The 23,259-nt window shown below is 47.8% G+C and overlaps 1 protein-coding gene across 1 annotated transcript; it reads left to right on the top strand.

Moving 5' to 3' along the window:
- The first annotated feature begins 758 nt into the window (after positions 1–758).
- LOC122673955 (histone-lysine N-methyltransferase PRDM9-like) lies at positions 759–19,382 on the top strand. The gene is made up of 14 exons (XM_043871828.1): positions 759–834; positions 1,241–1,357; positions 1,665–1,772; positions 5,965–6,014; positions 7,888–8,044; positions 8,875–8,976; positions 9,190–9,461; positions 10,484–10,551; positions 11,622–11,815; positions 13,494–13,914; positions 15,316–15,444; positions 17,029–17,207; positions 18,168–18,283; positions 19,002–19,382. The coding sequence occupies exons 1-14, from the start codon at positions 759–761 to the stop codon at positions 19,380–19,382; spliced, it is 2,370 nt and encodes a 789-aa protein (XP_043727763.1).
- The last annotated feature ends 3,877 nt before the right edge of the window (positions 19,383–23,259 follow it).

The raw sequence follows: 23,259 nt of genomic DNA, 5'->3' as shown, positions 1-23,259 counted from the left end.
CCCAGTACCCCTCAGCCTGAGGCACCCTAAAAATAGCACCTGCAGAGACACCAAATTTCCTTAACCTCAGAGACCCTGAATACCTCAGCCTGGGAACTCTTAAAGCTCTTCATCCTCAAGACCCCAATTGTCCTGCCTGTCGGAGACCTAAAGCGCCTTAGTAAGAAACCCCTGATTTCCTCAGCCTGAAAGATGCCAAGTTCTCTCACCCTGCACATTCTACATCAGCCAAAAGATCCCAGGTCCCCTCTGCCTGAGGACCCCAGTTCCTTCAGCCCGTGGGACCCAGATCTCCTCAAGCCAACTGACCTGTTCCTTAGATATAGAATCCACGTTATGCCCAGATTTTTCTGAGTCCCCAGGCGGAGATCCTCAAAACCTTTCTTGGAGAAATAATTCCTCTCCTGCACTGGAACAGAGCCCTGATTTCAGCCTGACCCCAGTCCAGCACTTAGGGGCTTCCAGGTCTCCTCAGGAATCCCTCTGTCACCCACAGAAATCTCCCTCCCAGTGCCTTTCCTTGGAGGGGCTGAATTGTAGGGGATCCAAAGAAACCAAATCTAGTTCACATTAGGCTGGTCTGTCATAGCTAGTCAGGATCCCTCCATCCCACCAATACTCTCACCCCGACTTACCCCTCACCTTCCTTCCCTGGACACTCCACCCAAAGAAGACAAACCAGGCTCTGGACAGTGGTCTGGGCTATCTCAGCAGCTTCTTCTTCCACAGGCACCTTGGCCTTGAGCACTCCAATGGCCATGAGGCCGAACAGGTCTCCAGAGGAGAGCACTGAGGGAGATGCCAAGAGAACAGAGTGGAAGCCCACGGTGAGAGGTGGAGGTGGCAAAGCTGGGCTCTAAGCCAGCTCTATAGGACGGACATGGCGCTGGTCCGTGAAGCACCACAGACTGCTTGCCTGGGCAGCTGAGTGAACGTCTCTGTGACCATACACAGGATGGGCATGCCTGGTCCTGTCTGAGACGGTGGGGAGGAGTGGGACAAAATAGGACACTAGATCCGTCAACTGCTTTGTGTCCAGAGAGAGTTAGGAAAATGCCCAGTGTTTGTTCAGTTAAGCAGGACACAGTCAGGAAGGAAAGTCTTCATCTCTGTCTCACAGAGACCATCCAGTAGCTTCAGGCTACTCCTTGCACAAAAGGTGGAGGAGAAGGCCCAGCTCTAAGGTCTGACTTAGATTAGTAAATCACTGATGAAATCTATTATTTTCCTTAGGCCAAAGATGCTTTCAAAGACATCTCCGTATACTTCTCCAAGGAAGAATGGGAAGAGATGGGAGAATGGGAAAAAATCCATTATAGGAATGTGAAAAGGAACTATGAAGTGCTGATTGCTATAGGTAACAGGAAGTGCTGGGTGCCTGTGAGCCTGGGAAACATGAAACAGGTCTTCACCCTCAGTGTTCACTTGGCCTGCTCTTAGGTGGCTTCATCTGCTCACAGTTCCCTTTTTTGTGGAGACTAAACTGCAGGAAATGTTTACAGTTCTGTACCAGAGGGAGGTTGACTCTGCAGTGCAGAGCTCACCTCTTGCCTTGTTCTAGATTCCCCCAGCCCATCCTACTGATTTCCCTGGCTTTGTGACACTTTCCATTGCTTCTGTGTTTTGTTCCTCCTTCTTAGGACAAATATTTTGCTTCTTTCCAGGTTTCAGAGCCACTCGACCAACTTTCATGCATCACCGCAGGCAGGTCATCAAACCCCAGGTAGATGACACTGAGGATTCTGATGAAGAATGGACACCAAAGCAGCAAGGTGAGGGGCCAGGAGGATTTAGAGGTGTCTTTCTGAAACCAGCCTGGGCTTAGGTCTCAACTACATCTCAGCCATTAGCAAAGAAAACATAATTTTCAGCGTTCCAAAGTGGTTGTGGCTGAATATTGACATCAGCCTGAATGAAGATGAATGTATAAGTTTTCCAGTGTAATTCTCAAAAGTTTTATGTTTAAAATTTATAATTCTTTTTAAAAAGAATTATTTTTGCTAAACATTCTTAGTGAAAGGCAGTTAAAGAAACCTTAGAAATAAATTCACCAAAGAGATTTAATACTAATCTCATAATTGGTTATTGGATTAAATCTCTTACAAGAGGAAATGATTAACATATTATGTCAAGATACATTATTTATGTATGTATATAAAACAACACATGATCTTGTTACCCTAAGGTGAAACTAATTCTTTGTTTTAATTCTGGGAAAGGGTTTGAGAGAACTATTTATTCTCCCTGATCTTTCCCACATTTCACTGACCAGAAACAGCATCAAGTAAATAAAATGAAGTACACTCATTATAAAATAGAAGTGAGCAGCTCACTTCCTCTTCTAACTGCTCAGACAGTTTAGACGAGTTAATATTCTAGATTGGAGAAAACAGTTTAGATAGTTCTATGATTCTCCATCTATGAATTTCTGTTCTCCCAAATTTTTAAAAATTATTTATTTATTTTTGGCTGCACTGGGTCTTTGTTGCTGTGCACAGGCTTTCTCTGGTTGCGGTGAGTGGCTTCTCATTGCAGAGCACATGCAGGCTCATTAGTTTGTGACACACAGGCTTAGTTGCCCCGCAGAAAGTGGAATCTTCCTGGACCAGCAATCGAACCTGTGTCCTCTGCATCGGCAGGCAGATTCTCATCCACTGTGCCACCAGGGAAGTCCCTCTGTTCCCTTAGGTTATTAAAACTAGTGAAAGGGACATGAAAACAAACATTTGGTTGTCTGCAAAGGTTTCTACATGAAGAGAGATTCTTCATAGGGAATATATATATGTCACGTTTCACCATACCTCTGCACATCTTAATTTACCTTCTTAACAATTTCTGAGTGTATGGTACACTCTTGCTAACTATGTACACATTAGTGTTAGTGGCCATAGTGTTCATCACTCCATCGTGTCCAAGTCTTTGCGTACCCATGGACTGTAGCCTGCCAGGCTCCTCTGCCCATGGGATTCTCCAGGCAAGAATACTGGAGTGGGTTGCCATTTCTTGCTCCAGGTGATCTTCCCAATCCAGGGATCAAAGCTGCGTCTGTTGCATCTCCTGCATTACAGGCAATTCTTTACCACTGAGCCACCGGGCATATATATACACATTGCTCTACAACAAATCTGTAGAACTTTTCCATCTTGCGTGACTGAAGCCCTAACCCACTGAGTAACAATTCTCCAATCCTTCCTCCTCATAGCCCTTGGCAACCACGATTATATTTTCTGTTTTCATGGATTTGATTAATTTAGATACCTCATAGAAGTGGAATCAGGCAATATTTGTCTTTTTTGGATTGGTTCATTTCACTTAGCATATCATCAAGACCCATCCCTGATGTAGCATAGGACAGAATTCTTTTTTAAGGCTTAAAAACATTCCATTGTGTGCATGTGTATATAACAGATATAAGATATATCTTATATATAATTTTTATCTGTTTATCCACCAAAGAGCATTTAGATTGCTTCCACATCTTGCCAACTGGGAATAATGCTGCAATGACCATAGATGTGCACACTATTTATTCAAGATCTTGCTTTCAATTTTTTATGGAAATATACTCTTGAGTTGGATTGCTAGATCATACAGCTGAGGAAACTCCATACTGTTTTCTATAAAGCTTGCAACATTTTACATTTCCAACAATAGTGTATAAGGGTTCCAATTTCTCCATATCCTTACCAAACTTGCTATTATCTTCTTATTCATATTGCTTATCAAAGAAGGTTTCAATTTGTATTTCCCTATTAATTAGTAATATTGATCATCTTTTCATATGTTTGTTGGCCATTTGTGTATCTTCTTTGGAGAAATGTCTATTGAATTCCTTTTTCCACTATGTTAGTCAGCTCAGACTGCCATAGCAAAACAGATTGCATTCCTTAAACCACAGAAATTTGTTTTCTTACAATGCTGGAGCATGGAAGTTTGATATCAGAGTGCCATCGTGGTCAATCAGGTTCTCTTCCTGACTTACAGGTAGGCTTCATATTGGTGTATGTTTATTAACCCATTATCAGATACATATTTTACAAACATTTTCTACTGTCCTGTAGGTGGCCTTTTCAACTCTGTTCACTGTGTCGTTTGCTGCACAGAGGTTTTAAGATTAATGCAATCTCATTTGTCTATTTTTACTTTGTTACTAATACTTATGCGCTTGGTACCATATCTGAGAAATCATTGCTGATTCAGTGTCGTGAAGCTTCACCTTTGTTTTCCTCTAAGAGTCTTATCAAGTCTTGCATTTAGGTCTTTAATCCATCCTGAGTTGATTTTTCTTCATGATGTAACATCTTCGTTATTTTGCATATGGATATTTTGTTTCCCCAGCACCATTCCTTATAGGGATTAAACTTTCCCCGTTGTCTTGACACTCTTGATGAAGATCATTAGACCATGTATACAGGAGTGTATTTCTGTTTATTTCTGGCTGTCTATTCTGTTCCATTGATTGGCATGTCTGACTTTATGCCAACGGGCTTCCTCAGTGGCTCAGCAGTTGAAGAACCTGCCTTCAATGCAGGAGACACAGAAGATGCAGGTTCAATCCATGTGTTAAGAATATCCCCTGGAGAAGGAAATGGCAACCCCATCCAGTATTCTTGCCTGTGAAATCCCCTGGACAGAGGAGCCTGGTGGGCTACAGTCCAAAAGGTCACAAAGAGTCAAGACGACTCAGTGACTAAGCACACACTTTATGCCAAAACTACACTCTTTTGGTTCCTGTACCTTTGTAATATGTTCTGAAATCAGAGACCTACAGCTTTGCTGTTGTTTCTAAGATTGTTTTGCCTATTTGGGGTCCCCTGAGATTTGGTATTAACTGTAGGATGGATTTTCTGTATCAGAAAAAAATTCCATTGGGATTTTAATAGGAATTGCATTGAATCTTTAAATTGCTTTGGGTAGTATGAACAGCTTAATAATATTAAGTCTCCAAATCCATAAACATGAGACGCCTTTCTATTTACTTATGTCAGATTCCTTTCAGCAATACTTTGTAGTTTTCAATGTATAAGTCTTTCATCTCCTTAAGTTTACTCCCAATTATTTCATTCTTTTTGATGCTATTATAAATAAGATTATTGGGACTTCTCTGGGGGTCCAGAGGCTAAGACTCCACACTCCCAATGCAGAGAAATTGGGTTCAGTCCCTGGTCAGGGAACTAGATCCCACATGCCGCAACAAAGACCTGGCACAAATAAATAAATAAAAATAAATTATTTTTAATTTAAATTTAGATCTTGACTATAGCTTTAAAAAATAAAAAATAATTAAGATTGTTTTATTATTTTCCTTTTTGGAATGGTCATTGTTAATGAATGGAAAGATATTTGAATGCTGATTTTGTACTGTGCAACTTTCTGTACGGGTTTTTTTGTGTGTGGGTGGAATTTTAAAGATTTTTCTGTACGTAAAGTCATGTCCTCTGTGAACAGACATAATTTTACTTCTTTCTTTCCAAATGGAAGCCTTTTGTTTCCTTTTCTAACCTAATGCCCTGGCTAGGACTTCTAACATTATGGTGAATAGAAGTGTTGAGAATGGGCACCCTTGCCTCTTTATGGATCTTAGAGAAGTTTTCAGCTTTTCACCGAAGACTATGATGTTAGAGGTAGACTTTTCATATATGACACTTATTATATTGAAGTCACTTCCTTCTGTTTCTAGTTTGTTGAGTACTTTTGTCATGAAAGGCTAGTAAATTTATTAGATACTTTATGGGCATCAGATGAGGCACAGATGAAGTTTCATATTTCTTTTTAATTCTAAGAAAGTTATGTAATGCTCCCAGTGGAAGCATAGGAGTTGATGATACAGAAATCATTTCCAATTCCTCCTTTGATAATCCTTGTCCTTGTCACTCTCTGGCTCAGAATTATGTGTCCTTAATTAGAATGCCCAGAGTTTGGAAATATTTACCAACCAAAACACTGATTCTCATCATTTTTTAGGTATACCTTCTTCGATGGCTTTCAGAGTGGAGCACAGTAAACACCAGAAGGTGAGTATTTCCCAAATCCTGTTGCAAAAATATCCTCCTCATGGATCCAGTCACAGGTGAGAATAGGAGAAAACACAGAGATCCTGGAGAAGGCTGCCTTCCTGTCCTGGATCTTTAGCACACTGTCTGATATCATCACCACCTTTATAGTTAGTAAGAACAACGACCATAGTATCCTGTTCTATTGTTACATTATTTTCACAATATTTCAGACTTTAAGCATTTTATGTGAATAAACTTAGTTAAACCTTAAAACAATCCTACAGTACCTGTAAGTAGGTATATAACTATCACCATTATAGATCACAAAACTGAGGTAAAAAAAAAAAAAATGATTGACTATATCCCCGAGATCACAGTATCACTGGTAGTGCAGTCTAATCGAAAGCACTTTTTCTAAACTCCTTACAAGATGATTAAAGCTTCCATAGTTCTATGAAGTTTATTCATACATCTTTATATCATTCATCTGAGAGATGTTTTCAACCTCAGTTCTTTTGTGCTATGCTAGGGAGGGATATGCTAAGACATCTGATTAAGAGAAGCTTAAGGACATGTTGGGCAGTTTTTAGAGCGGATGGCCCAGAAGCTTAAGGACGTGCTGGGCAGTTTGTAGAGAGGATGGTCCAGGATGAAGAAGCTTAAGGACATGCTGGGCAGTGTGTAAAGTGGGCAGTCCAGGATGAAGAAGGCGACAGGATCCCTACCTCAGAGCCTCCCACTCCAATAAGAGGAAGCAACTCGCAACCCTGACAAGCCTCAGGTTTATGACTGAAAAGCAACAAATAAGAAATTAGCTGAAGGACTTCCCATAGATTACCCACTTTTGAGTAGAAACCCATCATCTGGGCATCATTTCAAATGCTCATTCTTGCAGGAGGGAGTAACAGCTCCTTCCTCTGAGCTCTAATTCGGCAACTCTCCTGTTTGGAATCATGTGTTTAGCCTAACCCTGTGTTGTGAGCTTTGAGAGCCTAGCCCATACCCATTAATTCTCAAAAGCCCAGGCCCAGCTCAAAGCCCCTGAGGGACCCCTGAATGTTTTGTGAATGAGTGACTCCACATTTAAACATTCATCTAGGAGTAGGAAGGTCAAATAGTGCTGAAGATAGTATCTGTGAGCTAGACTTCAAATATACATGCAGTTGAAGGGATAAATTGATGGCAGGGATGTACACTCACATTCATACTATATTAAATAGCTCACACAACAATTTGTTGAAATGTTATTAAATTTCATGTCCACTGTAACATTTAGAATTAGCATGTATACCAATTTATGGATCAGGAAACTGAGGAGAACCAGCTAGTCATACAGCCTTGTTCTAGCAGAATTGATGAGACCAGCTACTTTAATTCCAAACATTGTCTCTAAGAGGACATGGCAACCTTCAACTTTCATCTCATTTTCTTTATTGTCTAAATGTGTTTCTGCCGATTTTTTATTGTCTAAATGTGTTCTGTCTTTTCTCATCTCAATCTCACTGCTTTGTCACCTTATTTTCCAGATGTGTTTTGTCCCCTCTGTAATTTTCCATACTTCCTCGTCCATCAAAGGACCACTAATTAACAGAAAACCCCCTGGATTTCTCTATGAGCCCTTACCCTCTTCTTTCCCTGACCTCCAGCTATTATCCCTGCCTTGCTCTCACTTTTATGCAGAAAGTTGCAGGGAAAGAACCTTAAGATATGAATTCTAGTTTTGATTTATTACCCACTTAGGTCCTTATTTTACACTCCAGTGTTCAGACCACACCTCCACCAGGTATTTCCAAGAATTGTCAAAGTATTAACTAAAGTAATGCATGTGAAAACACTTCATAAAGTCCTAAAGAACTACAGAAATGCATGTTGTCTTTTACTCACATGGAAGAGAATGTCCAGGGCACCATTAAGTAAGGAATCTAGTTTGAAGGAATTGCCAGGAGCAGCAAAATTGCTGAAGACAAGTGGCTCCAAGCAGGCTCAGAAACCAGTGCCCCATCACAGAAAAGCAAGGACCCCTGGACAGCACCCCAGACAAAACGTCGGTAAGGGAAATTTTGGGGAGTTCCTCTAATTAGTTCCTCTAATCCCTGTAGAAAAACTAATAAGCATGGTCTAGGTGTGTGGCATGGACTTTGGGTAGGCGGGAGTTTAAGCTGGACTGATCTGAGACATGAAGTTAGTACTGGGGCCTTGGGAAAATCTTATACATTTTCTGAGGTCCTGATTGCTATCTGTAAAGTGAAGATAAGGATACATAATTCATACAGTGCTTGAAAGCTTTACATTAAATGTAAAAGTCTGACACCTACAAGTAGTTCAATAAATCCAACTGTGATAAGAGGAACCATGCTTTCTTAGTGTTTATGCCCAGACCTCTGCTCAATGCCTTACTTGTCATGTGCCCTTAACATATATTTTCTGAGTAGATGTGTCGGTGAACTATTTCCTAAGTAAGAAGGTTGTGAAGTTAAACCTACTAACGGGAAGTGCAGGAAGCTATCACTGAACTGGGCATCTGTGGTCAGTGTGGAGCCTCAGTCTCCTGAACCAGTAGTTAAAGGGAAACGAAAAAAAGTATAGAGAAGGGACTTCCTGGGAGTTAAGTGGTTAAGACTCCACGCTTCCACCACAGGAGGAGTGGGTTCCATTCCTAGTCTGGGAACTAACATCCCACAAGCCATGCAGTGTGCCAAGAAATAAATAATGTAACATTAAAACATAAAATTACAAAAGTAAAAGTTTGAAAAATACATGTAAGAAAGTTTTAACAAACAGTATAGATGGACAGGTAGGAGATCTGACACTTTTTGATAAAACAGGGACTAATTCTCCAGACCCCATCAGCCTTGCTAGCTTCTGTTCTCCATCTTAGAACTCAGAAGAAAGGAGACTGGAGTGAAGAGGTACAGTCTACATGAAAAAAAGGGCCACATGTACCAAGAGGTCATTGAGCCCCAGAATGACGACTACCTCTGTGAGGGACCCCACTGGCCCACTCACGGAGAAGGGGCTATGAGGTCTTGGTCCACTAACCTCACCTCACCATTTGGTCCCCCAGCCATCCCCTTCCTCTATGACTTGGGGTGCAGGATCGAGGCCAAATGCCATGAATGCCCCAGTTCTTTCTGAAGGTCGTTATGACCAGCAACTTCACTATACCTCCTCTCATCCCTGTTCTCACCTCCAGATTGTGAGGAGTGTCAGAACTTCTTCATCGACAGCTGTGCTGCCCATGGGCCCCCAACCTTTGTAAAGGACTGTGCAGTGGAAAAGGGGCATGCCAATCGCTCAGCCCTCACTCTGCCCCCTGGGTTAAGCATCAGACTGTCGGGCATCCCTGACACTGGGCTTGGAGTTTGGAACGGGGCATCCGATCTGCCGCTGGGCCTGCATTTTGGCCCCTATGAGGGCCAGATCACTGACGATGAAGAGGCCGCCAAAAGTGGATACGCCTGGCTGGTGAGAAGCACCCGTTTCCCTGTCCTCTGGCCTCTAATCGCTTCTATATGGTGGGGGGGTACTTCATGTCTACATGCAAGGACACAGATGGTGATAACATGGTCAGCAATGACACAGTCAGCCCTGTGTACTGTGTGCCCTGGGCGTGAACACAGAACTTCCATCTAAAGTTCAGAGGAGAGGTGGGACCACAGTGTACAGACACTCAGGACCTCTATCTAAAGGTCAGAGGAGAGGTGGGACCACAGTGTACAGACACTCAGGACCTCTATCTAAAGATCAGAGGAGAGGTGGGAACACAGTGTACAGATACTCAGGACCTCTATCCAAAGGTCAGAGGAGAGGTGGGACCACAGTGTACAGATACTCAGGACCTCTATATAAAGATCAGAAGAGAGGTGGGAACACAGTGTACAGACACTCAGGACCTCTATCCAAAGGTCAGAGGAGAGGTGGGACCACAGTGTACAGACACTCAGGACCTCTATCCAAAGGTCAGAGGAGAGGTGGGACACAGTGTACAGACACTCAGGACCTCTATCTAAAGGTCAGAGGAGAGGTGGGAACACCTTGGTACACACTCACAGGACCTCTATCTAAAGGTCAGAGGAGAGGTAGGAACACAGTGTACAGACACTCAGGACCTCTATCTAAAGGTCAGAGGAGAGGTGGGAACACAGTGTACACACACGGAGGACTTCCATCTAAAGGTCAGAGGAGAGGTGGGAGTACAGTGTACAGACACACAGGACCTCTATCTAAAGGTCAGAGGAGAGGTGGGAACACTGTGGTACAGGCACACAGAAGTGACTACTCCCTTGCGGAGCCCTTGCCTTCAATGAACCAAGAGACTCAGACTTGGAATGATGAGTAAGGAGCTTACCGTGTGGTCTGACTGGCAGTTGAATCCATGCAGGCTGAAAAGCACCAATGACTACAGAGGGAAATAGCTCTTCTCTTGCTTCCTACCAATAAAAAAGAAAAGAAAGAGGAAAGCTTGTAACTATTTTTCTGACACTCAGATCACCAAAGGGAGAAACTGCTACAAGTATGTGGATGGAAAGGACACGTCTTGGGCCAACTGGATGAGGTGAGTGCAATGAGTCTGCAGTTTGTAGACATTGATACTCCCTCAATCCCATGCCCCTTTCCTTCTCAAACCAGCTCCCTCAACAGCTTTCACATCTTCTTTCCTCTTTTCCCTCCATATCATGCTCTTTCATTTCAAAAGACACTAGAAAGAAGGAAATAAAAATATGGCATGTGCCATCAAGATAGAAGTCTACATGCTGAACAAAACTGGTGAACTTGAAAACAACTTGAGGAGTCTAGATTCACCAGGGACACTTTAACTCACTTAATGGACACTTACCAGGCACTTTATGTTTCAGTTTAGACAGTGAACTTCATTACTGAAGCAGATCACACAACCCATGTCCTTTTGGAGAACATACTGCAAACAGACATTAGCCTATTGATTTTAGGAACAGTAACCTTATTTTTTCTATCTTTGAGTAACTACACAGTGCCAGGATAACCTAATACAGGAGACCTTGACTCCACGTGGGCAACAACCTCCTCAGGCTTGGTTCCAGTGAGAAGTGGGCCCTGAGACCTCAGAAGGAATGGGGAACAGGATGGCCCTGAGCAGGGCCGTTCTCTGAGGGCCTCTCCTTTCATCAGGGCAGGCAGACAGTGAACAAATTATTACTGTTCCGTGTCTCAAGCTATATCAGAGCTCTCTCTAATTTTCTGTGGGAGGGGGTAGGCAAGCGAATAGGACACTGGATACACGTGGGGAGATGGGAGAAAGCCTCAGGAGAGAAGGCAGGCTGGGGTGAGTGCTGAGGGCTGCGTGCTAGCCAAGGAGCACCAAGTCCTGTGGATGAAAGAGAACTTAATTCAGAGTTTAGAGGAGCTGGAGGTCACCAGCCTCACGGACAGTCCAGGTGGAGATGAGTCTGGAACTGGGCTCTGGAAAATGGCTAATTAGGTAAGGAGAGAAAAGCATGGGAATTCACATGGCCTGGTCGAAGGTGTGAACAGAAGGTCCACATGAGGGGCAGCCTCAGAGGCAGAAGGCAAGGAGGTGGGCATGGTTGGAGAGTGGAAGGCACTCATCACCTGAGGTTTCTTTCCCTTTCCCGGCCTCGACCCCAGGTATGTGAACTGTGCCCGGGACGACGAGGAGCAGAACCTGGTGGCCTTCCAGTATCACGGGCAGATCTTCTACCGAACCTGCCAGGTGATCAGACTGGGCTGTGAGCTGCTGGTCTGGTATGGGGACGAGTATGGCCAGGACCTTGGCATCAAGTGGAACAGCAGGGGGAAGAGTGAGCTTGCGACTGGGAGAGGTGAGTGTCACCACTCTTCCAGCACCCCACCCCATCCTGGGAGCCTCCATGGTCTGATTTCGAAGCAGAGTACAATCCAGTCCAAAGTCAGTTGAGTTGCAATTAAAATGTCTCAGAATTTGATTCTTTTCATATGATTGTTAGGAAAAATTTTTATATTAAAAATGTTAGTTCTAATTTTTAATATTTCATGCAAAATAATATGTAACATCACCTTCTGCTGAAAGGCTTAGAGCAAAAAGCGACTTTTGTATCACCTACCACTTCTCTGCCCTTTACTGTTTCTTCCTCATTTCCTCCCATTTCTAAGTGACACATGTACAGTGATGTGCCTTCAGTTACTGTTCCAGTTTATTGTCATGTGAGCTCATGCTCTGTGCCAGACGGGGCTCCACGCACCAAAACAGACAGGACCACTGCCCTGGGGCAGCAGGGGCTTCATACCAAACAGGGGCTGGTGCTCTGAGGAAAACCAGCGCAGGGAACGTGCCTCGGGTCAGCGTAAGCAGAGGGTGGGGTGTGGTGCGGGATGGTGCGGCAGGGTCTCTGCAGAGATAACACCTGCGGGGAAGGATTCCAGGCAGGGGAGCAGCCAGTGCCACAGCCCCGGGGTCGGGAAGAGAGGCCATGTCAGGGGTCGCGGGAGGAAGCACAGAGGGAGAGTAAGGAGGCTGGATGGGACACGGAAGCCTCAGGGCCTGTGTCCACATGCAGGCCCCAGGGGTCTTCCTGGATGACACAGAACAACCGTGAGGCTTTCAGCTGCAAGCAGCATGTTCTCTGTTCTGTGACGATGCTTTGGTTCATTTTTGGGAAGAGACAGCAGTGGGGAGTCCCTTCAGGGGTCAGTTCATTGCCAGACATGAGGGGAGAGTGGGCTGGCTAAAGATGTTGGGAGTGAGGGTGTGAAGAGTCTGGCTGGAGATGTATTTTTAAACAGGGCTTCCTAGTGCATGTTAAATGGACTAAGCCTGAATGAAATAAATCATGTATGAACACTGATGAGGCTTTAGAAAGGACATGCCTTTATTTTCTGATTTACGGGAAACTGAGAGAGGAGCAATTTGTGAACCAATTGGGGCAGCAGGAGCCAGAGACCTGTAGTCAGTGGGACCTGGGCCGCTCGGTCTCATCCAGTCTCAAACCCACTTCCTGCAGAGATCGGCACAAAGGCTGCTCTTTGAACAAGGAGTCACAAAGTCAGCTTTACTCACACCTGCTCTAACCACCCCCCTGTGCTGCCTCCCATATGCAGAAAGCTCTAGGCCAGGTGCCCCTAACTTAATAGACCCTTTCCCCTCACAGAGAGCCATTTAGGAGAATCCATTTAAGTCATCAACTCTTATCTCTCAGTAGGGTAAAACACCTGTGGCCACTGTGACGTGATTTTTCCGATAATTACACGCAGGGAAAGTCCATGCAGATCCATCTCTATCACGAGAGACACTGCCTCTGATGCTGCTAGAAGGGCCCTATCTGGGTGATATGTAGAAAAGGCCCTTGACACCAGCTTCCTGGATTTCTGTAGATGTAGAGAATAAGAGTGGAATGGAAAAGTGGACCATAAAGACACACTCGATGGGAGACAAATCCTGCCCTGTCAACACTTAGATGATTAGTGGGGCAGGCCTGACCATGGCAAACCAGCTACCTGACCAAAAGCTTCCTCTCTCAGCAGAACCAAAGCCCAAGATCCACCCATGTGCCTCCTGCTCTCTGGCCTTCTCCAGTCAGAAATTCCTCAGCCAACACACCCAATGCAGTCACCCCTCTCAGACCCTCCTGAGACCATCTGAAAGAGACCTCCTCCAACCAGAGGATCCCTGCCCAGGCAATCAAAATCAGCGATATTCCAATCCACACAGCCCGAGCGACAAACCTGAGGGTCAGGAGGCCAAGGACAGGCCCCAACAATTGCTGAAAAGCATAAGGCTGAAGAGGATTTCAAGGGCCTCTTCCTACTCACCCAGAGGACAAATGGGGGGTTCTGGGGTGCATGAGAGAATGAAAGACGAGCCCAGCACAAGCCAGAAACTGAATCCAGAGGACACAGGCACATTGCTCACGGGGGCAGGGGTCTCAGGGATTATGAGAGTCACGTACGGAGAGTGTGGGCAAGGCTCTAAGGACAGGCCAAGTCTCACCACACACGAGAGGACACACACAGGGGAGAAGCCCTATGTTTGCGGGGAGTGTGGGCAAAGCTTCCATCATGGGTCAAATTTCATCACACACTAGAGGACACACACAGGGGAGAAGCCCTATGTTTGTGGGGAGTGTGGGCAAAGCTTCTGTCAGAAGTCAGCCCTCATCAGACACCAGAGGGCACACACAGAGGAGAAGCCCTATGTTTGCAGGGAGTGTGGGCGAAGTTTCAGTCAGAAGTCAGATTTCATCACACACCAGAGGACACACACAGGGGAGAAGCCATATGTTTGTGGGGAATGTGGGCAAAGCTTCAGTCAGAAGTCAGATTTCATCAGACACCAGAGGACACACACAGGGGAGAAGCCCTATGTTTGCAGGGAGTGTGGGCGAAGCCTCAGTCGGAAATCCATCCTCATCAGACACCAGAGGACACACACAGGGGAGAAGACCTATGTTTGCAGGGAGTGTGGGCAAAGCTTCAGTCAGAAGTCCCTCCTCATCACACACCAGAGGACACACACAGGGCAGAAGCCCTATATTTGCGGGAGTGTGAGTGAGTCATGACCAACAAACCACATTTTAGCCACAAGAGGATTACTGCAGCCACCCCATGCCTCAGCTCTAAGGGGGCCTCAGAGGAGGTCTGTGACCCGTTACTGTCCCCAAGAGTATGAGGAGAGACTTCCCAGGTGGTCCAAGGGTCAAGACTCCAATGCAGAGACCCACGTTCAATACCTGATTGGGGAACTAGCTCCCACATGCTGCAACTAAGACATAGCACAGCCAAATAAATAAATATATAATAAATATTTTAAAGAAAGAGTGTGATAAGCACACACTTACTTGTTAAATAGACCTTCCACTTTCATGACAGGAGAGGAGGTAGATAAACAGCAGAGGGTTTCTTAAGTGTTCTGAAGATGTTCGTGCCAATTGCCTTCATGGGTTTTGTACTCCTCTTCTAATAAATTTTGTCTCCAAACAAATCTGAAGCCCAGACTATGCACCCATTCCACCCTTATTACTGACAGCAGTGGGGTCCAGTGGTAGATGAACACTTCAGAAGGCATAATTCTGGAGCCAACTCAGTTAGGTCACTGGATAGTCAGTTCCTGAGTCCAGGGAGAGGAATCTAGGGTTTGAGACAGACTCACTGGGGAAAGGGATTCCCCGGCCTCCTGGGGAGTGTGGCTTCTCCTTATAGACCTCGACTGTCCTTTGGCCTCTCCTGGTGGCCCTCTGGTTCCCTCTGACTTCTGTAGCCTCAAAGGTGAAGGCCATGTGCACGTGTGTGTGTGTGTGCGTGCACGCCTGGCTCAGCATGGGCTATCTGGTCTCTGACGCTCCCTCAGGGTCATCACAGCATCTGGACTCCAGATTCGACCACAGAGGTCCAGTTCTCAGCCCTGCCCTCAGCAGCTGCGTGAGCTGGGGCAAGATGCTCAAGCTCTCTGTGTCTCTATTCTCATCTGTGATACGGGGTGGGAGCACCAGCATTTTGGTGTGATGCATAAGCACAGGCGGAATCTGGCAGAGGCTGGCTGAGAACGCAAGCCCCACCATTGCTGTCCTTTGTGTTTTTTTCTTCAATCTTTTTTTTATTTTTTAATAGAAGGATAATTGCTTTACAGAATTTGTTTTCTGCATGTCCTCCAGCCCCCACACCTTCCAGGTCTTCAGAGCTAGATGAGAAAGGGGCTGTTTAGGCACTGGGCTGCCCTGATGAGGGGGTGTGAGATCTGGGGTGCTAAGGGAGGGCGACCTCCCTTCCCAGCCGAGCCATTCCTGCTGAGTTGGGCAGCCCCACGGCCCCTCCACAGACAGGAAGTGCCCACAGTCGTCACCCTTGCCGAGAACAGAGCCTGGAGCCGCGTTTGCAGGAAATCCCCGTTCGGCCCCAAACCCACCCCCACACAGAGGGTCCTTGAAGCCCACACCACGGCTTCTCTATGCATGGGCCTGGTACCTGTGCCCGTGCACTCTGGTCAACGCTGTCACGACCTTGAAATTGTTAACCATGGAATAGTTCGTCCTTACACTTCCCTTTCATGAGTGAAGTCTGATGGGCCCCGGGGTGAGCTGTGAGCAGAGCAGATGCTCACACAGCACAGGTCCCAGGGTGGCCAGGCTGCACGAGGGGACAAAGTGGACACAAAGCACCCCCCACCCTGGGTGAGTGAGGGTGGGGACAGCACCAGGAAGCCACACTTGCTCAGACCCAGAACTGAGCTCCGACACAGAGTGGGGCAATGGGGTTCTTAAGGTCGACCACACCCTCCCCTCTGTGAATGACCTCTGCCCTGGCCTGATCCTTCCAGAAGGGGTTCAGGAGGCTGAAGTCCGCCCGGCCACCAGAAGACACCAAGGGGAGAGTGGGCCATGGGGAGGGGGGCGGAGTATGCAAACTCCAGGACTTGGGCAATGGCCCTCAGTTCCCTTTGTGTGCCAGGCTTGTGAAGCGTCTCTACATGAATCGTGTCAGTAATAACCACCCACTATTATTTTCCTGTTTCTGTCATGCTTTCTTAAAGGAACGTGTTTGTCTGTGGCTTGGTTTCCCTACAGGAAGGGAAGCCACGTAAATTCCCCATCTTCTGTGGCTTCAGGCCAGGGCCACGGGAGGGAGAGTTAGGGGTGGTGCAGGCAGAGGGGCTTCAGCTGAAAAACAGTGGGGACCCAGAAACCTGCAGGGGCTTCTCACCTGTACCTCCCACCAGAGCTGGGCCTGGAATCCCCTGGAAGGCTGAGCAGGTCAAAGCTTCTCCCTCCCCTCCCCTCAAAAAGCTGACTCCTGGGGCCAGCCCACAACACCCCCAAATCCCCCATCACCCACAGCCCCACACAGGCCCTCCCTCACAGAAGTGGGATGACCTGGATGGTGGCACACATGGTATGTGACCCCAGAGCTGGGGGTCTCAGTTGACCTTGAGCAAGGAGGCTGGTGCTTTACACAGTCTCCCAGCCCAGGGAGCTGCCAGCAGTCACAAGCCATGATCTGAAGCGGAGCTGGGAGATGGGGAGTGGGGATGCAAGCTGTCTGAGGTCCCATCCTGTCCCCACGACAGCGGTCAGGCCCCACCTGACACTGGGACTGCCCTGCACGGGCACACAGGACACCAGCAGTCACGGGATGGACAGCCAGCTGCCTCCGCTGCACGCTCCACCCTGACCACAGCAGCCCCACGGCTGTACCAGCCCTGCCTGCGTGCAGCTCTGCTTGACTGCCATGGCTCAGGGGCCCTGGGTTAGTCGGTGAGGGCAGAGCTCCAGAGGCCAAGCCTGTCTTCAGCCGCCAGGCCCACCCTGGTCACCAGACTCATGAGCCCAACTGGTGTCTGAAGCCTTTGGGAGAATGATGCCACAGACCCTGACCTCAGAGCTCAGACTCCTGAAAACTTACTAAACAGATTATTTTTAGTCTTTTTTTGAAGTGGAATGTTGGCAGGAAGGGGGAAGGGGAATGACTTCCTTCGTGGTGCTGTGGTTAAGAATCCACGTGCCAATGCAGGAGACACGGGTTCAATTCCTGATCTGGGAAGACCCCACGTGCCGTGGAGCAACTAAGTCCATTCACAACTACTGCAGCCCAAGAGCCTAGAGCCCATGCTTCCCAACCAGGGCAGCCACCACAGGGAGAAGTTCAGCACAGAAACGAGAGAGCAGTCCCCACGCCCTACAACCAGAGAAAAGCCCGCACATCAGCGAGGACCCAGCACAGCCAAAAATAAATAAATAATCTTTTTTAAAGTAGGAGGTTGCAGCATTCCCTGCTGGTCCAGAGGCTAAGACTCTGAGCTCCCAACACAGGGGGCCACGTTCAATCCCTGGTCAGGGCACTAGATCCCACATGCTGCAACTGAAGGCCCTGCATGCCACAGCTAAGACCCAGCGCAGCCGATTAAATGAATACTTAAAGATAGGAGTCTGTTCATCTGTCATCAAGAGAAAACTGCAACATTTTAGAGAAAGAAAAAAAAAAAACCACAAAGATCTTATTTTGCAAGTTCTCATGGCTGATTGCAAAAAATTTCTCATAATATTCAGCTGTTTAAAAAAAAGAAATTTAGAAAATACAGAAACTAAAATCCACCCATAAATGTGTAGGGAACACCAATTACTGCAGCATCTGACCACCACACACAGGAATACATGTGCATCTTTTTCTTCTACAAAAGCTTTCAGCCTCTATCACGCTCCCCACCAGCCTCTGCTCTGCTCACCAAGAAGACTGCGCTTTGGCCTCATGACCAGCGGGTTTCTGTTGAACTCAGGGAGGCGGAGGAGCAGGGCTGTGTGGCTGGGGGCATCTTCTGGCCCTCAGTGAGGAGAGAAGCACGAGTGCTCTGCCTCTGGGTCCAGTAACTGCAGGGGCCTCAGGGAAGCCTCCCGGGAAGAAGCCTCTAAAATGCCTTCCCTGCAGTCTCCACAGTTACAGCACGTCCCACGTCTCAGGATTCGGCTGTGAGTTAACAAATCTTCTCTTGTTGGATGGAAAAGTGTTTCCACAGAGAATCTGCCCAGATCTTGGCCTAATTTGGTTCTTTTGGGCGTGAAGTGTTTCCACAGAGGATATCTCTGGATCTCAGCCTCTGTTGGTACAGATTGAATAGACAGTACATTCAGGGCTCAGGGAAGTTAGTTCTCAAGCTCCCTGGGTTTAGGGCTACAGCGCTTCCTCACCTCCAACCCTTCCACGGTCATGGAGCCTTCTCTTCCAGAGGAAGGTGTTTGGCAACATCAGCCACAAAGACACATACTAAAGAGGAGAAAGGCCACGGCAGGCAGGGCTGGGTGTTCCTGGGTGAGCAGAGGGACCTTGGACACTCCATGCTGGACCCCTGCCCCACCGGCTTCTCCTCCTTCTTGCTGAGTATGCAGCTTTCACCTGCTGTGTGCCTGCCAGTGATGGGCTTCCAAGGCACAAAGCTGGGGTTGGCGATGGGGGAGCTGGATGCCAGGGAGCCTGAGACCCTGCAGCAGGTCAGTGCACTGTGGACGAGGGCTGGCCTCACTGAATGGTTAAGCCCTGTGTATTCAGGACAACCTCTCTGGACCCCAGGTGGAGGTGCTGCTGCCCCCAGTGCCCACCTGGGTCTCAGGAGGTGGAAGAGAGACCGGGTTGTCCTTCCCACCTCCTGCCCAGAGAATGACAAAGGCCAGTTCCCAAAAGTGGGAGCAGGGTGGGCAGAGTGAGTCTTGGGTCTCACAGGGTCCCTGTGAAGAAGGGTTTACTGCTGCCTGGATCCCTCTTGGCTGGTTCTCCTTCTGTGTTGTCTTCACATCAAATCACAAGGACGAGGCAGTCCAGGTGCCCACAGCATCACTCGCCCAGGTGCTGACAACCCTCCTTATTTATTATGGGCAGGGAGACAGGGTGGCTGGTGTGACGCTCCCCTGGACCAGAGAAGAGACCCCCTAGGCTGTGTCTCTTCTACTCCTGAGACACAGGTGGGCACTGGGGGCACAGCACCTCCACCTGGGGTCTGGAGAGTGTCCTGAATGGACAGGGCCTAACTGTCCAGTGTGGCTTCAGGGGGTATGGGCAAGAGGGGTACTAACTCCTTTTTAAATATTTCAGACAACCACTCACTTCCTTTTGGTTTTTGGTTTCAGATCTTTTTTATGTGATCCATTTTCAGAGTCTTTATTGAATTTTTTACAATATTGCTTCCATTTTATGTTTTGATTTTTTGATTGCAAGGCATGTGGGATTGTTACCAAGTCCAAGCTCACTCTGCTTTCCTCACAACAGGCCAATAAATCAGAGGCAAGGTGCTGAGGCAAGGAATACGACTTTACTTGGAAAGTCAGCAGACTGAGAAGATAGCAGACTAACATCTTGAAGAAACCATCTTGTCAGGGTCTGGATGCCAGTGTCTTTCATAGAACACAGAGCTGGGAGGTGAGGAAATAAAGTAAAAAGGCCATTAACCTGCCAAACATCTCCTGGAATGGCCAGCCTCGGAGGGAGATGTGTTACTTTCTCCCTTCCTGTAGCCATCCACAGGTGGACAGGTCCTGGATAAAGGCAGAGGGGTGGGGTTTCCTGAGGCAGGCCATTATGTATGGACAGTATCCCTGTAGCAAACAGACCAACAGGAAGCAAAAGTTAAAGTAAAACATTCAACATGGAGTCAGATTTTGTTCTTCCCTGTAACAATTCCCCAGTGTCAGTGTCCATTCCACAATCTTATGGGAAAAGGGGTGATGATTGTTCTAACTGCTCCACTAGTTGCATCCTTTGGGGAGTGCCCACCACTGGTGCCAGTGTTCTGAATGTTGAGATTTGTCTTCTGTTGTTCTTTGGAAAGTCTCTATTTCATATGTATAGACATAAAAATATTTATAATCTAGGTGTTGAGAGTTATGTTTTATTCAGTAAGAATCTTTTAGGATTTCAAAACCAGGAGGCAGCACCTAAAGTTAAGGAATTTAGCACTTCTCTGTGTGTGGGAAGATGCACCAGCCATCCCACTGTAATCATCCCCTTTGGTACACACTTTACCACCTGGGACCAGCATCCTGTCTTCTCCTTTCTGACTTTCCTCAGGGACCACTGTGGGGAGTGGCTGCAGTCTGATGGCTGCTAGAGAGCAGGCATTCTTCTCCTTCTCAAGTTTCTTCAAGGGCTCACCAGGAGAAGTGGCTGCAGCCTGATGGCTTCTAGAGGGAAGGTATTCTCCTTCCTGCGTTTCCTCAGGGCTCACAGTGGGGAGTGGCTGCACTTTGATGACTGGTGGAAAGCAGGTATTCTTCTCCTCCCCGAGTTTCCTCAGGGTTCACCATTAGAAGTGGCTTCAGTTTGATGACTTCTAGAGAGTAGGAGGGGGAACCTGGGTCCCCATTGAGATCATCTCAGCAGAGAGAGCAAGCACGTCCTGTGACTCCAGACAACCTTCCAACGTTCAGGGCTCAGCGTTCAGCCTGCAGGATCCACAGCCATCAGCTCAGCCACCATGCTCTGCACTTAGTTGCTATGTAGCCCCGAAACCTACACTGCAGGAGGCCCTCTAAATGTGGCATCCTGTCCAGCAAACTCTCGGTCACACCCTCCAAGCCTGACCCAGGCCCAGCTCTGCTGAGAGGGTCTCAGTGGGGACCCAGGTTCCCCCTCCTGCTCTCCCACATTCCATACCTGAGTGGGGAGAAGGCAGGGGCTGGGGGCACAGTGCCTCCAAGCAGGTAAGGCAGACGTTCTCCCATCACCCCTTGAGGTCCATCCCTGGGAGCACAGTCTAATGTCACTTTTAGCAGCAGAGGACATGTGTCCCCAGATCCAGCACACTCTCTAGGGGGTGTGAGCTGTAAGCACTAACACAGGAAACCCCGAGTGACCTGCTTAGGCTGGAAGACTAGCTCCTGGAACATGAGCTGAAGTCTGAAAGTAGCTTCTCATTAGGATTAGCCTTCTCCAGACCTAGCTTGGGGGCAGCAAGAGTGCAACAAGTGGCCCCCAGCTGGGGCAGCCACACGGTGCCTCTCGACAGCCCTATGAAGACTGTGCAGCAGAGTGACCATGAGCCCACATTCACTCAGCAGATGGCTTCTGAGAGGTCTGTGACAGACTAAAGCAACCATGAGCCTGTACTCCCAGCAGACAGCCTCTGAGAGGTCTGTGACAGGCCAGAGTGACCACGAGCCTGCACTCGCCCAGCAGATGGCTTTTGAGAGGTCTGTGACAGGCCATAGTGACTACAAGCCTGCACTCACCCAGCGGACAGCCCCTGATAGGTCTGTGACAGACCAGAGTGAACACAAGCCTGCACTCACCCAGTGGATGGCCTCTGAGAGGTCTGTGGCAGAGCAGAGCGACCCCAAGCCTGCATTCACCCAGTGGTGAATTCCTCCCTGCAGAATCCCATGGACAAAAGAGCCTGGTGGGCTACAGTACATGGGGTCTCAAAGAGTCAGACACAACTGAGCACCTGAGCACACACACATGAAACAGAAACGGACTGAGGGACAGAGGGAAAAAACAGACTGGTGCTCTCCAAGGAGGAGGGGGCGATGGAGGGATGGAGTGGGAGGCTGGGGTCAGCAGATGCAGCTTTTATAAGTAGAATGGATAAAAAAGGCCCTGCTGCATAGCAGAGAACAATATTCAGTATCCAATGGTAAACTATAGAAGAATATTTTTTTTAAAAAGAATGCATATATGTGTATAAGTGTATCCCTGAGCTATGCAGCAGAAATTAACACATTATAAACCAACTATATTTCAAATATATATATATATATATATATATATTATATATATATATATATATATATATACACTGATCAAAAAAAGAAAAGAACAGACCCTAGCCAATTACAACAGATACTCAACCCAGGAGCACAGAGTCCCGAGCAGTCAGAACACGGACCAACCAGTCAGAAGAGGGACTGACAGGAGAGCCCTGGGCGCCGTAAGCCATGAGTGTCACTGGAGGAAATGAGAACTCTACCCACATGACTCCTCCTACAGCTCAAGACAAAGTGGCTCTGCTTCCCCTGATCACATAACTGAAGGGGCCCCAGGACACCCTGGCTTGGTGCTGGGACCAGGAATGTACTGGTCAGATCCCAATGCAGGGGAGGTCTGTGAGGGCAGCTCTGGAGCGGGTGGGCCAGGATGAGCGCAGCAGCTCCTCCCGTTCCTTGAAGGTCGGACAAAACAGAGCCCAGGAGGCCAGAAAGTGTCCTAATGGAGGGCAGGCCCCCATGTCGTTGCCCCCATCTCTGGCTGAGGCCCAGCGCTGACCCCCTCTGCTGGTCTGCAGCGCGTTCTGCACACACCCTGATGGCTCAGCTGCTGAGCCCCAAGGTGAAGGCTTGTGATGGCAGCCATGCCCACAGGCACCAACAGCACTGACCATCTGGCTCCCGGCCCAACAGCGAGGTCCAGCTGAGACCAGTGGACACGTTGTCAGCTGTGCTCCAGGGTGGGCCCCGTGTCACCAGTAAATGGCAGTGTCACAATGCAGGCCAGCAGGACAGCCTGGCGGATTGCTAGAATCAGCGGGGACACACCGACCCATGAACACTCCTGGCCCTGGGTCAGGCAGAGACCCGAACAGGCAGACAACTGCAGAGAGCAGAGTCCATGGCACAGACAAGGTGCAGCCGTCCCCTGGCAGGAAAGTGGCCCCATCTCAGGGGGCGCCCTTGGGATCCCCCAGCTTAAGCATAAAGAAGCTTCAGGCACAGGTGTTGGGAACAGACTCGGAGCTTCTCTTGAAGTCATGCAGGACAGGACACGCAGGTGAGTGAAGGCCAGAGGGAATGTACCATAAAAAACAGTGTCTGGGGAACAG

Source organism: Cervus elaphus, chromosome 18 (assembly GCF_910594005.1).
Source record: "Cervus elaphus chromosome 18, mCerEla1.1, whole genome shotgun sequence".
In the NCBI taxonomy this organism is placed as follows: domain Eukaryota; kingdom Metazoa; phylum Chordata; class Mammalia; order Artiodactyla; family Cervidae; genus Cervus; species Cervus elaphus.
This window is presented reverse-complemented; position numbering and strand designations above follow the sequence as displayed.

Coding starts and splice junctions, on each gene's coding strand:
- LOC122673955 (XM_043871828.1), top strand. CDS start 759: ATGAGGCCGAACAGGTCTCCAGAGGAGAGCACTGAGGGAGATGCCAAG. Junction 1,358..1,664: donor TGAAGTGCTGATTGCTATAG/GTAACAGGAAGT, acceptor GCTTCTTTCCAG/GTTTCAGAGCCACTCGACCA. Junction 1,773..5,964: donor ATGGACACCAAAGCAGCAAG/GTGAGGGGCCAG, acceptor ATCATTTTTTAG/GTATACCTTCTTCGATGGCT.